General features: G+C 42.2%; 2 protein-coding genes across 20 annotated transcripts in view; both read right to left on the bottom strand.

The window, feature by feature from the left end:
- Positions 1-14,711, bottom strand: part of LOC121718811 (NACHT, LRR and PYD domains-containing protein 3-like) — a 162,318-nt gene extending 147,607 nt beyond the window's left edge. For 17 of the 19 annotated variants that reach the window (XR_006034023.1, XR_006034025.1, XR_006034026.1 and 14 more), the window contains exons 1-4: positions 14,605-14,711; positions 2,128-2,202; positions 1,832-1,942; positions 410-520 (exon numbers count right to left, since the gene is read on the bottom strand). Coding sequence is in view for 12 of the 19 variants with exons in the window: in XM_042104071.1 (XP_041960005.1) it covers positions 410-520; positions 1,832-1,942; positions 2,128-2,202; positions 14,605-14,696 (389 nt within the window). In the remaining 7 variants the exon portion in view is untranslated. Of the gene's footprint in view, positions 1-290; positions 297-409; positions 521-1,831; positions 1,943-2,127; positions 2,203-9,447; positions 9,489-14,604 lie in introns of those variants that run through there. The other 2 variants (XM_042104070.1, XM_042104072.1) reach the window with 2 other exon arrangements.
- Positions 1-16,554, bottom strand: part of LOC121718522 — an 823,508-nt gene that overhangs the window by 661,013 nt on the left and 145,941 nt on the right. The window lies entirely within an intron of this gene.

Below are 16,554 nucleotides of genomic sequence, written 5' to 3'. Positions count from 1 at the left end.
GTGGGGGGCTGCGCCCACCCCTGTATGTGTAGGCCTAGTGTGTGTGTATGTGTTTGACTTGCCTAGTGTGTACTGTTTTTGTGAGCTGCGTTCCTACCCCTGTTTCTGAATGCTAGCCCAAGCTCTGGCTAAGCCTATTCCGTTACATTACTATGGCCAATATCGTTGTTTGAAAACGCAACGATCCTGGTTACATTATGAAGACAGGAAGTCTGGGTGGATTCGGGCATGCCCCAGACTCGTGGTGTGAGTGGTATCGGAGCGAAATTGGAGGGGAACGAAGTGGCCACTCTGGCCTCGAAATTAATAAGCACTCTGCGCTCCACCAAAATTCCATCCGCTCCTCTCCGCTCACTAGCTCTGACACACACACACACACAGAAAGAGAGAAAGATTGTCATTATCTTACTGTCTGGTAGAAGAGTCTCCCTCTTTAAAGTTGATTGGCCGACCCATAGATGCATCACTCTTCATGGACACACAGCTGGGTGTAGGGGAATGGGACCTCTTCTTCTCTGGACTACAGCAACACAATAACGATATAACGTTATACAACACACACACACTGTGTTGCTGACGACACAACTCTGGTGGGTCTCATCACCAAGGGCGACGAGACTCAATACAGGTTGGAGGTCGACCATCTGACCACGTGGTGCAGGGACAACAACCTCCTGCTGAACGTCAGCAAGACCAAAGAGATTGTTGTTGACTTCCGGAGAGGTCACACCCAACACCTGCCACTGACCATCGACGGTGCTGTGGTGGAGAGAGCGAGCAGCACCAAATTCCTGGGGGTGCACATCAGTGAAGACCTCTCCTGGACCACCAACACTGCATCACTGGCGAAGAGAGCTCAGCGCCGCCTGTACTTCCTGCGGAAACTCAGGCGAGCAAGTGCTCCACCAGCCATCATGACCACATTCTACCGAGGCACCATTGAGAGCATCCTCTCCAGCTGTATCGCTGTGTGGGGCGGAAGCTGCACTGAATACAACAGGAAAGCCCTGCAGCGCATAGTGAACACAGCTGGAAGGATTATTGGTGCTTCACTCCCCTCCCTGAAGGACATTTACACCACCCACCTCACCCGCAAGGCGACCAAAATTGTGAGTGATGCAAGTCACCCCGCTCACAATCTGTTTGATCTACTGCCCTCTGGGAAGAGGTACAGAAGCCTGCGCTCCCGCACTACCAGACTCACCAACAGCTTCATACACCAAGCTGTAAGGATGCTGAACTCTCTCCCTCCTCTCCCCCCTCCACCCTCAGCTACATAACATCCTGGACATTGGACCCACAATGGCCGCCTGCACTACTCCACTTGCACACTTGCACACTTGCACACTGTACACTTTACAACTTGGTGTTGTTGTCCTGAAAACACAACACTTCTGCTGCTCTTACATAACTTGCACCACTATGCCACTTTCTTTCTTACTTAGGTCAAACAGAACTACCCAAGCCTTTTATTGGCCTGACTTTGCACTAGTATTTTATTGACTGTCTATGCACAATTTCAACCAAATTTTGCTGCTCTTATTTTTTCATTATTATATGTGCCCTCTTATTTACTTATTTACTTACTTTTTTGTTTACTTGAATGTTATGTTTGTCTGTAGACCTAAATTGGTAAAATATGTCTTGTCTTCACCGTGGGATAGTGAGAAACGTAATTTCGATCTCTTTGTATGTCTGGAACATGTGAAGAAATTGACAATAAAGCTGACTTGACTTTGACACACACACAAACAAACACACAAACACCCACAAACACCCACACACAAACACACACACACACACAGCATAGGGATCAGAGCCATTATCTTACTGTCCAGTAGAAGAGTCTCCCTCTTTAAAGTTGATTGGCCGACCCATAGATGCATCACTCTTCATGGACACACAGCTGGGTGTAGGGGAATGGGACCTCTTCTTCTCTGGACTACAGCAACACAATAACGATATAACGTTATACAACACACACACACACACACACACACACACACACACACACACACACACACACACACATCTTTGTTGTTGTTACTGTCATAAAACTCATGATGTCAAGTCACAGATGTAAATAGGTTCTTATCTTTGATGTTGTTGTTATTGTTGTTTTCTTACCCCACAGGCTCACAGTCATGTTCGCCTTTCTCACAGGACCACATTTTAGGCCACCCCCCTTTTCCTGGTCTTACACTGGAGAATGAGAACAGGAGAGACCAACATACACAGATCAAATCAAATTCACCAGTAAGATTTCATTTCCATACCATTATCACTGGACCAACATACACAGATCAAATCAAATTCACCAGTAAGATTTCATTTCCATACCATTATCACTGGACCAACATACACAGATCAAATCAAATTATTCTGTTCCAAACCGCACCGATTGCCTGTGGAGTAGCCTATTCTGTTCCAAACAGCCTGTAGAGTAGCCTATTCTGTTCCAAACCGCAATGATAGCCTGTGGAGTAGCCTAATCTGTTCCAAACAGCCTGTAGAGTAGCCTATTCTGTTCCAAACCGCAATGATAGCCTGTAGAGTAGCCTATTCTGTTCCAAACAGCCTGTAGAGTAGCCTATTCTGTTCAAAACCGCAATGATAGCCTGTGGAGTAGCCTATTCTGTTCCAAACCGCAATGATAGCCTGTAGAGTAGCCTATTCTGTTCCAAACAGCCTGTAGAGTAGCCTATTCTGTTCCAAACCGCAATGATAGCCTGTGGAGTAGCCTATTCTGTTCCAAACAGCCTGTAGAGTAGCCTATTCTGTTCAAAACAGCCTGTAGAGTAGCCTATTCTGTTCCAAACAGCCTGTAGAGTAGCCTATTCTGTTCCAAACCGCAATGATAGCCTGTGGAGTAGCCTATTCTGTTCCAAACAGCCTGTAGAGTAGCCTATTCTGTTCAAAACCGCAATGATAGCCTGTGGAGTAGCCTATTCTGTTCCAAACCGCAATGATAGCCTGTAGAGTAGCCTATTCTGTTCCAAACAGCCTGTAGAGTAGCCTATTCTGTTCCAAACCGCAATGATAGCCTGTAGAGTAGCCTATTCTGTTCCAAACAGCCTATTCTGTTCCAAACAGAACGTGGAGTAGCCTATTCTGTTCCAAACAGAACGTGCCTGCTATGAGAGAGGGAGCTCATGACTTCAGTAGCCTATTTAAGGTAACAGGCAAATGTTATGTATTATTATTGTCAGACACCATCACTGGTTACAACAATGATCAGATTAAAGTGTTTCATTTCGCGCTAGATTTTCAAAAACAGAAGAGTAAAAACTGTCAAACAAACGACCGATGCAGAGCCAAGGGGGCAGGCGAATCCCCCGGGCGAGATGCCCCAAAATGTATAAGTCCCGGCGAATTAGAGGTAGGCTATTTGTGCATCTGGGTGGCTCCTCTGCTGCAAAGATTGTCTCAAAAACACGTGTGCTGATCGTGCTGGTCCACAAATGTGAAAACTGTGTGTGCTGGTGATCCACAAATGCAAAATTAGATTTCACAAAGGCAATTTTCAGTTTTACAAATGCCATTTCATTTACAAATACACATCTACAATTGTGAAAACCAATTTACAAGTTACAAATATGATTTTTTTATATGTGGATATCAAAACACGAATGCAAGTCAAGAAATATTTGTGGATGTCCCCATCTACTGGATTGCGATTTCTATGTGCTGGTGAATTAAAGTAGGCCTATTTACGTGTGGATTTGTGTGACTTTCAGGCGAAGAACGTCTCAAAAACACATAACTGTGGAAAGCGAAGAATGTGGGTGAAATTAAATTTTTCGGTTTTACAAATGGCATTTTATTTACAAATGCACATCTATATTTAAAAATCAATATACGAGTTACACATATGATTTTTTTTATTTGTAGATATCAAAACGCACATGCAAATCAAGAAATATTTGTGGATCCCCTCTGTGCATATACAAATATTATTGAGACAAATTTAGCTCCATAGGGCAGTTCCAGCATTATGGATGTGACAATTGGACTCATATTGGTAAACAAAATGCCTTAGAGTGGGGGAAAAATTAGTATCAGTGAATTAATTTGCATAACTTTTAATGTAACCTCTGTCCTCTGAATTAGTGTTGTCATGATACCAAAATTATGACTTCGATACGATACCTGCCATAAATATCACGATGCTCGATACTGTAGTAAAATACTCGATACAGTAAAATAGTAGGCCTACTTTGTGTGATTAAGTCCTTTATTGTTTGTTATAGTTAATTTACATTGTGTTGTGTTTTGGCAATAAAGTAGCTTTAAATAGCCAAACTAGGCTAGATCAAGGTCAGTGTTGAAATTACTGCATGCACATCACTGAATGCTATGCAGAGGGGCCTAATCTTTAGGCCATCTGATGTACAGTATAGGCTACCCTAGGCCTTCCTGTGTTCATGGGATTTCTTTGACAGTTGCAAAAGGAAAAATGTAAGGATAGCTCTTCTTTGCGCCCAGTGTACAAGTACGACGTTCCAACCACTCAGGTCTTCGTCAGATAGGCCTACACCATTACTTGTTGCAATATGTCTGTGTGCATTCCTACATTACGTCTATTTCTTTGATAACATGATTTGCTACCACCTAACAATAAGCTGCTATTATTATTAGAACTCAACACGCTTTGCTGGTATTATATGCTGTGGGCTTTAATTAGCGCATTTCGGGTAGCCTATCCTACATCTGGGCAATAATTATTAAACAAATTGCAGTCTACATGCCATGACAAATATTACCAGTAGTAGCCTACTGACCGAACACGAAATAGATTGTTTACTAGGGCTGAAACGATTCATCGAGTTACTCGAATAACTCGATTACAAAAATTACTCGAGGCAAAAACCATGCCTCGAAGCCTCGTTAAATTCCTATGACGCGCAGGGATCTGATTGTTCCACACGGACAGTTGTTCAGGAAGCACACCATTAGCGTGTGAATCGTGATACATTCTGAATTTAGCTGGCGCGATTGCGGAGTCAAGATGTCCATAAATAGCAGAGAATGTCTAAAGTTTTCAAGTAAAGTTTTGGGATCTTTACTCAAAAAGGAAAAGAATAAGCTTCTGAACCGAAAACATCCACTCCATGCTGTTTCACTAAACGTCAATACAGTAGGCTATCTATCTATCTATCTACGTAGCCTATAGCCTACATTGATGTTGGCTGATTTTAATCACATACTGAATTTGTAGCAATGTCGTGATATAATGTTTAGCTTTGATGTTTTTAAGTAGTAAACCTATTCAATTTCAATTGAAAGACAGTAGGTTATGCCTAAAAAAGAACCCCCACACATGCATGCACCCTCATCTTCCCTCACGCACCGCACGCGTGCACACACACACACAGGTTGCTAGGTTACCACAGCAAATAGGCTACCCCAAAAAATATTTTTTAGTAGCCTAATGGTAAAATTATTTGTTAGTAGCCTAATGGCAAATGCTGCAGGTGTAGAAATCTACATAAAACAGATATTTACTTTGATGTCAGGATCTAGATCTAGATTATCTAGATTACAGCATGAAACTTGTTGTGCATATTAATACATTAAATTGCTTTCCCTCTTCTCCCTCCCAGCACTTCAGAGAGTATTTTGAACATTTATTTAATTGTTGGCACTGGCACTTATAAACACTAAATGGGTAAATTGCAATAAATGGGCTTAGTTTTGGAGCCAAATGTTGGAGTTAGAATAAATACCTCTGTGCCAATTGCTTGATCATTTTACAGCAATGTAATTTTCGTTATGCATTATTTGTTTTGGTTGTTTAAAAATACAAAAAAAAATGTTATCCGATTAATCGATTGATAAAGTGCTAGATTAATCGATTACAAAAAGAATCGATAGCTGCAGCCCTATTGTTTACAAGTTATGGTAATGTTATTCTGGCGTGAACATTGCGCTTTCATCACGTTAGCACCCTATGATTACAGCTCGTTATGTCTCGTCAAAATGATTACAGCTCGTTATGTCTCGTCAAAATTCATTGATGAAGGAAGGTTCGCTTTATCCCAGAGAACCATACTCGTTTCACTTAGGCTAGACTAAAACAGAAGAGAAGAACTTGGCACTAACCATGTAGTCGTGTTTTCTATAGCATATTCGTTAACCTGTTGTTCTTTGAACAAAAATGTTGGGATATGTCTGCGAGGTGTTTAGCCAATGTGTAGCCTACTGCTTTTTAAATGACTTTGAAACATATTTTACAAACGGGCCTCTGTGTACCTGATGGTTTGCCTTCACTATTCGCGATGTATCCGAAATTGTTGGAGATTTCACTTCACCTTTTGTTTTATCCACAAGGCCGAGGACTGTCGCCAAAGAACTATGTTGACGTTGGCTGCGCAATCACTCACTCAGAGCTGCCTGCTTGACACGCCCACTTGCCTAGATGCGTGCAAGGAGCAGTGAGAGCAGTTCAGGCAGACACAGAACGTTAATTTTAATAAAGTATCGATTCTAAAAACATCGGAAATCATATCGTTTTTTGCGTGTCCCTTTTTAGTATCGATACACCGTGCAACACTACTCTGAATACTGAGTAATTTCATATAATCAATTTCATCCTAAGAATACAAGGCATTTTATCAGCATTATGGATGTGACATCACAGGACACACTTTTGTGAGACATTACAGGTTTTCTACAAACTCTGTGAATTTTGAAGGAAGCTGCCGAAACTATGATATATGTAGCATGAAGGAGACTTGAATGAACACAAAAAGTGTGTTTTTGAAACTATGCGTCATTTTCGTAATGCATGTAGGGAAAAACTGGCGTTATGGATGTGACGGTTTCACGTTATGGATGTGACGTGTCTGAACCAGTCCTCGACAAACTACATAAAACACATAATTAAGTAGTGAATTTTGATATGTAACAATTGAAATAGTAATCATGAAAAACTAGCGATGAAATTATTGCTTCCTCAGTGCACACTAAGATCCACAGGAAGAATCAGGACAAGTAATTTAAAATATAAAAAATAAATTTATTTTTTTCTTTTACCGTCATCAATTTGTCAGTGATTCCCGGGTTACTGAAACACCAGGGAACATGAAACTTGGTGTCCACTCCCCTAAATAACTAGCCCTACCTGAACCGTTGCACCCAAGATGACAAAATATTTATGGTATGTTAGTCTCAGGAACCCGCATCAACCTAACCCATACCAACTCATTTGTGATTTGCACACATAAAGTATGCACGCGCACGTGCACACACACGCACATGCACACATACGCACATGCGCACACACACACACTCGCACACATACAGACAGGCAAGCACACACATAAACACATACAGACAGGCAAGCACACACACACACAAACACACATGCACAAACACCCACCCACATGAATGCAGACACATAAACACACACACACAGGCACGCATACGCATGTACACATGCAAACACACACACACACATAAACACACAAACACAGGCACGCATACGCACATGCACACACACAGACACACACACACACACTCTTATAAACAAAAGCAAACTCTCATATGCACACACTCATTTACATGCACATGAGTTGCAGGAGTAGGAGATGGAGACAAATTGACAAGCGTGATTTATTTTTGCGAAGAGAATATGCAGGACTGAGTGGTCATATTTTGTACCGCTATGTGGTACATCTAGTTTATTGCTGCCGTTACTCATGTTACTCTGTGGGTAATAGCTACAGAGGACCTGACACTTCAAATGCTGGCATGTCGCGTCACATTTAAAATTAAACCGTGTTAAGCAGACGTGAACGGCAGGCTGAACAGATCTGCAACAGAAGGAGGTTGCTATGTTAACTCCAGCTGCAAAGTCAGCCATCTTCACCAGCTAACACGATAATCCAGTTACTGTACAACAACAGTATGACAGTTACAGGAAGATAATCGCTCAGATTTTCGTTATTAGGCCACTTGAAAATAGGCTATGGCTAGGCTAATCACTGGAGGTATTTTAATATTATGTTTGTTTTGCTAATGGTTAGGCAAGGCCTCCCTGTGGTTTTGATCAACCTAATAATCTTTGAAATGTCAATTGTAAACACTAAGGTGAGATACGTTGAAACATGCCACCAGAACAGACGTTTTATCGGCTTTGAGGTATAATAAAGTCGCCAGTCTTGTAAATTCACATAAACGTCACATCCATAGCGCACCATTAAATGTTTTAAAAGTAAGAAAGGGGCACAATTTGGTCATCACACTTTACATTGATATAAATCTGCTTTGCACAGACACTATGGACATTGTCGCATCAACACTGTATGTGTAGCATAAACTTTTCCTATAAAACGTTATGGCTGTGACATGGCCATGGAACTTGCTGACTTAAAAACAAAAGGCAAGCTGAGCATAGACATTGTTCTACCATTCCCTTATCAATCTGGAATGTGTCAAATGACACAATTTGTTTGAACCTTGGGTCCATTTATCCACTTTTTAAATATGTATAATATTACCAGGTGAAACATGTTGTTTCTGTATGGTTGCACACCATATTTATGATGTAAAAAGAGTGTAATTCTCCATCAAATTCAATCAGATCAGTTACAAACAAGAAAATATAGACCTAAATGAAGATTTTCACAACAGTTCTATTTGCGTATGCACAACTTATTTTTTCCATGGTAAGGATGACCTTTGCATGGAATTGCCCCAAAGCAGAAGGGTATTGACTAACATACATGCATAACCAATCTAATTCAGTTGTGCATAATATGCAGTGATGTTTCTTCAAGTTCAAGTGCGGTAAGTAAGACTACAGAAGGGTATTGACTAGCCTACATGCATAACCAATCAAACTAAACAGAGACTGACTGCACAGCTCAGAGAACTGTAGGCAGTCACGTTATCCAACTTCCTTCCTCTAACCGCCATCTTTACAATGAATGGCAAATCCGTGTTGCCTAAATAATATACTGTATGTTGTCCAAATTATACTCCAGACAAACAGAATGAACATCTCCAAATATGGGAAAAGGTTTTTTTTCTATTTTCCTTTCTCTCTCCCGCATTAAAGTAGCCTATGCCATTGTAGCCTCTGTATGCAGTCGGACAGTTGACCACTGTAGGCTCATTACATGACAGATACAGGATAGACAAGGTGTTTGTACGGAGCCTTATCTCTGCTACGAAATCCTACATATACGTATACACATATTCTTGTGATAGTCCTTAATTAAAGCGAGGATCGACAACATAGAATAGGCCTACTTGTGAACAAGAACACTGTAGCCAATACAGAGAAGCCCATCATCGTTCGCTTTCCCGACCCGTCGTGTCGACGCCGAAAGACAAACTACATACTACATTTTCCAGTTGTATTGCCTGTTATAGTATTACTATGAAAGCCATTGCGTTGAAGCACCGGTTCAATCCTTTAATATCCAAAGTTGATAAACTTACCAATAGTATTTTTCAAGATGCGTCATTGCCGAAATGTTCAACTGCTTTTTCGCAATACGGAAGCGACGACTTCTGTTTCAGTTTCGTTTCGTTTTGTTAGGGGAGGAGACGTGACGCACGCTACAGTCCAGCCTCCAAGCCTCGCTGCAGCCTGCGGGAAGGCGGGGCTTGACATCAAGCCCAGCCCACATCCAAGTCAGCCATGTTTTTTAGTATTTCGTCACGCAGTTTAAAATTGCTGGCGGCGAACAAGGGGGCAGGCGAATTCCCGGAAGTAGAAGCATCCATGGAGTTATCAACTCTCTGCTAACCCCATAGAACGCCCATTAATTTAGGATTTTTTTGAACTCCCATAACTTCATATAACATATATCCTGTGCCGACATTGTAGCTTCTGTATTGTCTACATAAACAATAGAAGGCAAAACAGGCTCAACTACCTCGTATTTAACGTTGAGGTTCCCGTAAGAAGTATAGTTAGCGAGTCCGGTTGTAGGGAAGCTAACGTTTGACGTAATATGACGCTATTATGCCTGTCGCACAGTAGGGAGATAACCGTATTGTTTGGATAAGAAACTAAGTCCTGCCAGCACAGAAACTCATGAACAAAGCTATGTAGCCTATAATACCATTGTATGTTAAGGTAAAGCATTACATAGAGGCAAGTAAACCTAATGAAAAACCGGCACTAACGTTAATCATTTCAGAGGTTTTCGATGGATTGACTGTAGGTCGGAAAAGTAGAAAGACGAAGGCTATAACTTTTTTATTTTGTTTTTACCATGATTGTGTTTGAAGATGATCATGTCTGGTAGTTTCAACATTAACACGACTTGATATCACTTGTTAGGATGATATTAATAATAATACATGAATAAATGTTTAACTTTGATGACTTTGAAGGTGAAGGAAGTGAGAGAAGAATTTCTATGTGAACCATCTATCATACGAGTTACAAGATTCAGTTCGATGGCTAAGTCTGCGCAGTACGATGGCAAGCCAACTGAAAAAACCTTCAGTGCCCTCCCATTGAAAACTACGGAGTCTGTTCGTCCATTTCTTTTACTCAGACTAGAGCCAGGACTCGCAACGAGACTGAGCGAGCTGCTACATTCTACAAACCAGCAACTTACTGCAAAACACGTTTTATTGTGTAATTCAACACGTAAACTGTGGAATCAAACCAGTGCAACAACTCGCAACGGCACCAACTTTTCCATAAGAACACCGTTGTCACACTACTCGTTCGTCAGATAGGAACTAGCTAGCTGGGTAGCTAGCCAGCAAAGTTAACCACCCAGATGGCAAGAGGCTGGCGGCGGCCCACCGGTTTCGCTGCCGCCGGCGGACCACTGAGTTTTTGCACATCGGTTCTACTGCGGTCCGCTGGGCTAACGAGCCGCAGCTTTGACAACCTTTTCTTTATTCGTTTATACGGCAGACTGCCGGTGGCCTAACGTTACCATCGCGGGTTGCTGACAAGTAGCCTATCTACCGGTGGTCCGATATCTGCTTATCTGGGCAGTAGCCTATATTTGAGATGTCTAGCTTGATCTAACCGGTTATCGTTACACAATGCATGCTTTTGGTTCACCTGTTAAAGGAACACGCCACCCAATGTCAGTAGTAATATATGTTCTTACCTTAACTTTCACGAGTTGAGTCATACCTCTCCAGTGTCGGTACTAGAGACCGACCGATCGATCGGCCAGCCGATTTAATCGGCCGATTTTTGCTATTTTTTAATCAATCGGCATTGGCCGATTTTCTTATTTGGCCGCGCCGATTTTAAGTCAGGCACATCTGCGGGCAGCTACTTGGAACACAGCACGAGGTTTTAAAAGAGATGGTCTATTTAGAACTAAGAAAATCTTTGGTTTCAAGAAGGAGCAAGACTGTCTACAGGTAAGGCATCAATTTTTACATTCCAGTGTCCCAAAGTCGTATATTTTCTCTTATGATTTCTCTTATGGTTGTAATCTGTGATGTTGCTTCATTTACCGAAAGTGCGTTGGGAATGCGCCGGCAAGCCCCCTCAATGCTGGACCCCGTTTCTCGAAAGCATTGTTGCTAACCAGTTAGCAACTTAGTAGGTTGCCTATGGGAAATTGCATTGCAACCAAGTAAGTTGCTAACTTAGTTAGCAACAACACTGTCGAGAAACACACCCCTGGTGACCAGCGTGATGTTTCTGATGAGCAAAATACACGAGCTGAACTTTCGGATGGAGTTTTATTTCGGACAGTAACACCGCTCACACTGTGTACAGACTCCAACTTGAACTTCCACACTCTGCTCCAGTCGCATACATACACCTCCTCTCTCTATCTTCCTCCTTCCCAGCTTCCCACACACACACACACACATGGAGCTCTCTTAAAGGAGCCGCAACACCATTTTACAACATAAGGCATGGAAGTTCCACAGTGAAACTGTATAACCAGAACATGTATTTTGCCGTTTTGAAGTAACTATCTGAAGTTGTCACATCATGGAAGTCTTCTTGCACTCTGTTAAACATATTAAAATGAATAATTAATAGACTAACAGACTGCAAGAAGTCATACATTTGTTAATTCTTGTTGTTATGAATCGATGAGTAGGCCCCTACAGTCAGTTGGTATTTATTTATTTATTTATTTTATATTTAATTCATATGTTGATTTTTTAATGTTCAATTTTCAATAAATCGTGTGAAGTTTACAAGTGTTGTGCCTCCTCTTACTAGTATGATTTTTAGCATGCCAATTAAGGATAATACGATAGCATATCGGCCCAAAAAATCGGCAGGTCACATCGGCCATCGGCTGACTCCGACCGCTAAAAATCGGTATCGGCTTTAGAAAAACCCAAATCGGTCGGTCTCTAGTCGGTACGTGCACTCAAACGCTCTGGTGCGCGGCGCAAATGTGTTAGCATGTTGCTATGCTAGCGGGCTCAGACGTAGCCAGACATAGAAGTAATCAAAAACATCCACGTTTTCCCGACTTAAATACAGTTGCACGAGTAGTTGATAAAAATGTCTACGGTCACACAACATGAAACGTGGCGATTTTCCAAGCGAATAAACAGGAGAACTACAATGTGTGGCGCAATAGCACTTGGGAGTACTTGGACCTAGCGTAGTAATATTAATTAACACCTAATTGTAGATCCTATCCACCACAGAGTTTAGAATCCATGCTTGATCGACCCCTCAGCCCCCCCCTCCCCTCTGAGCGAGAGAGGCACACACACTAGAGATGCGCTGATGGGCTATTATTTCAACCATAACTGCATAGCAAAACGTATCATCCATCAGCACCAAAGTTTTTTGACCAATTTTCAAAACCGCACCCGCCCACCATCCGCTGGTTGTTTTAATGTATATGGGTGATGCAGCGCTGCTGACGTGAGGCTAGAAAGCTCTTGCCTGTTCTAGAAAGACAGATCCAATGCAACAAATATATTAAAAGGCTAAAGTCCTAAATTGGCTATGTTGTAGCCTATCCCCAGAATATCAGCAGCAAACTCAGTCTCTGTCTCGCAAAACAGTCTCCAAATAAAACGCACATCGGCATCTTGCCTATTCTGCCAGCTTGTGCCAATATATCGTCCAAAATGCTTGATTGCATTGCATTCTCCACATTTTTAGCTAAATTTTCATGTACCACATCAGCATTTTTGTTCAGTGAATCTTTTGTACACAAACCCAATTACAGTAACTAGCCTAGGCCTACATGAAAAATTCACTGTTGTTGCATGAAATGTCATTTGTGTTTAGCCTACATCATCAGTTTCTATCATCTAATATGAAACAATATACTACTGTATATAATTCGCTACTGGGCTGTCGGTAGTAAAGCCAAAGCGTATGGGGAGTGACGCTGGCTGAGTTGGATGTGGGCGGGGCTTGATGTCAAGCCTCGCCTTCCCGCAGGCTGCAGCGAGGTGTACTTGCCAAGGGTTTGGGTCGCTGTGGGCAGTGCGGACTCCACACTGGAGTGGGGGGGGAAAGAAATTGGGATATCAATATTCAGATCGGCTACATCCCGTTTTTTTTTCGAAAAAAAGTCGCCACATATTTAGGTCCTTTGAAAACTGAGCCCCTGAACAACTGTATGAAGAACTGACACAGACTCACAGGGGTTAAAATCAGGTTTGTGCAAAATGCCAGAAGTTGGCCCTAATTGAAACTGGCTCTTAAATTCCGATTCAATTCTTGAATTTCACTTGCATTTCAAATGAGGTAGCAAACAGGAAGCAGAATTGAAATTCGAAATTTGCACAACACTCGTAGAATATTCACACACACAAACTTGAATGCAACAGTTTTTAACAAATTGAGAGGGTAGAAGCTTTTAGGAGTTGCAAGGGAGGGAGGGAGACAGACCGTGTGTGCTCCTGTTACGAGTGTCAGTAGTCCAGGCTGCGTTGTTAGGCTACACTGCCGTGACATTGCGTGTTTCATACAGTAGGCTACTACATAACATATGCTCCGTAGTCTACACATAGTCCTTGTGGTGGCCGAGTATGCAGTTGTGTGGAGGACGTAGCCTACTGTAGTCTACACATAGACCTACTGTTGTGGTGGCCGAGTATGCAGTTGTGTGGAGGACGTAGCCTACAATGTGTGAGGGAGGGAGGAGGAGAGAGACAGCGTGTGTGTGTTGCTGTCACAAGTGTCCCTAGTCCAGTTTAGGCTACTTCACATTTCCTGAAGGCTACAGTAGACTATGTGCCGCTATACATTGCGAAAAATAAACATCAGGTGTTTTTTTTTGTTCGTGACACTTGGCTTCTTCGGAATTTTCCCCTACGCCTCGCCACTGACGTCACCCAGGCAAAGTTGCGAAATGTTAGCCTACATTACATTTGCTTTCGAGTGATTAATTATAATGCTGTCTCCAACACGACTGCGTATACGGCACTCCGACTGTTTTCTTAGCCTATTGTGATGATTTTCCTGAATTCAAACATTCACGATGAAGGCTATGTTAAATCCTAAACTGCTGTGCGGCCTAATGTTGCCTCCATGTTAACTGTAGCGATCCTTCAGAAACGAAGCTTCAAGCTTGACTTGACGTTATCGATTTCGTACAGGACCTACATAGGCATTTTCAATTATTCACATTAAAACGACTAATTATGATAAATGTCAGTGTTTGTATCTCTTACCCTCGTTTCTTCTTTTTGAAATAGCCCTCTTCCGAATGCACAAAATGGCGCGTCTGCTCCAACAAAAAAAGTTTCGGTTTCGATACTGACATGTGACCATAGACAGGCTGATTGGTAGGGATGTGACGCTCAAAACTGACGTCTTGAATCAGTGTCGAGCTTTGCAGTTTGCAAACTCAGTGCACTACCGCCACCTTCCGGGCTGAGGTGTGATCCAATGGGATGCTACTTTATATCCAGTTTTTAAAAATAAATAAATAAAGAGAGACAACAAAACTAAATTCTACTTGCTAGTTGGGTTTCTTTTGGACTGTGGACTGTGTGCTGGGCATGCTCAGTAAGTTTTTCATTGTTAGATATTTCTCTTCGTATATCTTATATCTTTCTTATATCTTTCTCTTCTTATATCTTATATCTTTCTCTTCTTATATCTTATATCTTATATCTTTCTTATATATTTCTGTACTGCTCTCTTCATATGTGCCCTTTCTCTGGTATATTGTGTGCAGTCTAGATGTTCAATGTCACTGAACAGCCCAGATGTAAAGCATGTACATTTTGCTTCATGCATGTTACTGTATTTGTTAACTATTGAAAGGAGGATGGTTTATTTCATGTTGCATAATATTAATGCATAAAGTTAAAAGCCCATAGTTAATGACAGAAATAACATGCAATGACACATAGCCTACACATACTTGATTGAAGATAGAATCCTGAACTCTCTTTGAAATGGTTCAGAATAAAGAGCCTTCAATTTCAATTTCAATTCAATTTATTGTGCTTATAGATGCCAAAACATAACACATGTATCATGGCGCTTTACAGAATGTAGGCAATCAGAGAAAGAAGGGAAGAAAGGAAGAAAAGAAAAGCAAGAGAGGCCCATGGGTAACCGGGGCGAGAGAGAGAGAGAGAGAGGCCCATGGGTAACAGGGGTAACAGGGGGGAAAAACTCCCTAGAATTGGAGATACATGTAGGAAGAAACCTCGATCAGATCCACGACTCAAGGGCCTGACCCATCTGCCTAGGGTCAGTACAGGACAGTAAGGTCTGTATACATGACAAATGCATATGTTAGTCAGGTGTAGAGAATAAGACATGGTGTTAAAAGCACTTGAGCTGAAAGTTACAAGAGGTGGGATGATTACGTATCCGTTATGGTAATTTATTATTCCTGATTTAGTGACAGAAAGTTCAATAGTCCAGCGTTGGAATTGTCCAGGGGAAGGGAGTTGTCGAGGGGCATGTGGTGGGTTGGCAGACGGGCCAGTAATCCAGGCAGAGTTGCCATAGGCTGGTGGTGGGTCGCTAGGCTGTACGGGCCAGGAGTCCAGATAGGGGGCAGTAATAGGGCAATCGGGGATGGGACTTCAGGTGAGATGGGTGAGAGGAGGGCCAACACACGGATGGTTGATGACTGGTGATGATATACCTCACAAGTGAGGTACAGTAAGGGGGAAGAAAGAGAGATGTAGAGTGGGTTAGTATTACTGAAAATCAAAATGGTTAATGTCAATAAGTAGTACTATATATTGTTACAGTATACCATGGTGGGAATAGGCGAGAGAGAGAGAGAGAGAGAGAGAGAGAGAGAGAGAGAGAGAGAGAGAGAGAGAGAGAGAGAGAGAGAGAGAGAGGGGGGAGAGGAGAGGGGGGGGTTGTACGGCGTGACACATGAAAAGTCCATGACAGCACTATGCTATAGCAGCATAACTAAGGCATGGTGAGGGGTAGTCGACACCAGCGCAGGTATGGTCAGTGACCACCATCGCACGCGCGACTGGGGTGCCAGTCAAACGAGGACTCAGCAGGGTGGTCCATTCCAAAAAACCCTGAGGTGGGTGAATTTCCACGCACCATACCTAACTATGGGAGGCAGTAAAGAGGTATGTTTTAAGTCTAGACTTAAAAATAGGGAGGGTGTCTGCTAGTCGAATTGAGGTAGG

This window comes from Alosa sapidissima, chromosome 9, assembly GCF_018492685.1.
Source record: "Alosa sapidissima isolate fAloSap1 chromosome 9, fAloSap1.pri, whole genome shotgun sequence".
Classification (NCBI taxonomy): domain Eukaryota; kingdom Metazoa; phylum Chordata; class Actinopteri; order Clupeiformes; family Clupeidae; genus Alosa; species Alosa sapidissima.
Note: the sequence above shows the minus strand (reverse complement) of the source record. Positions and strands in the feature narration are given on the sequence as shown.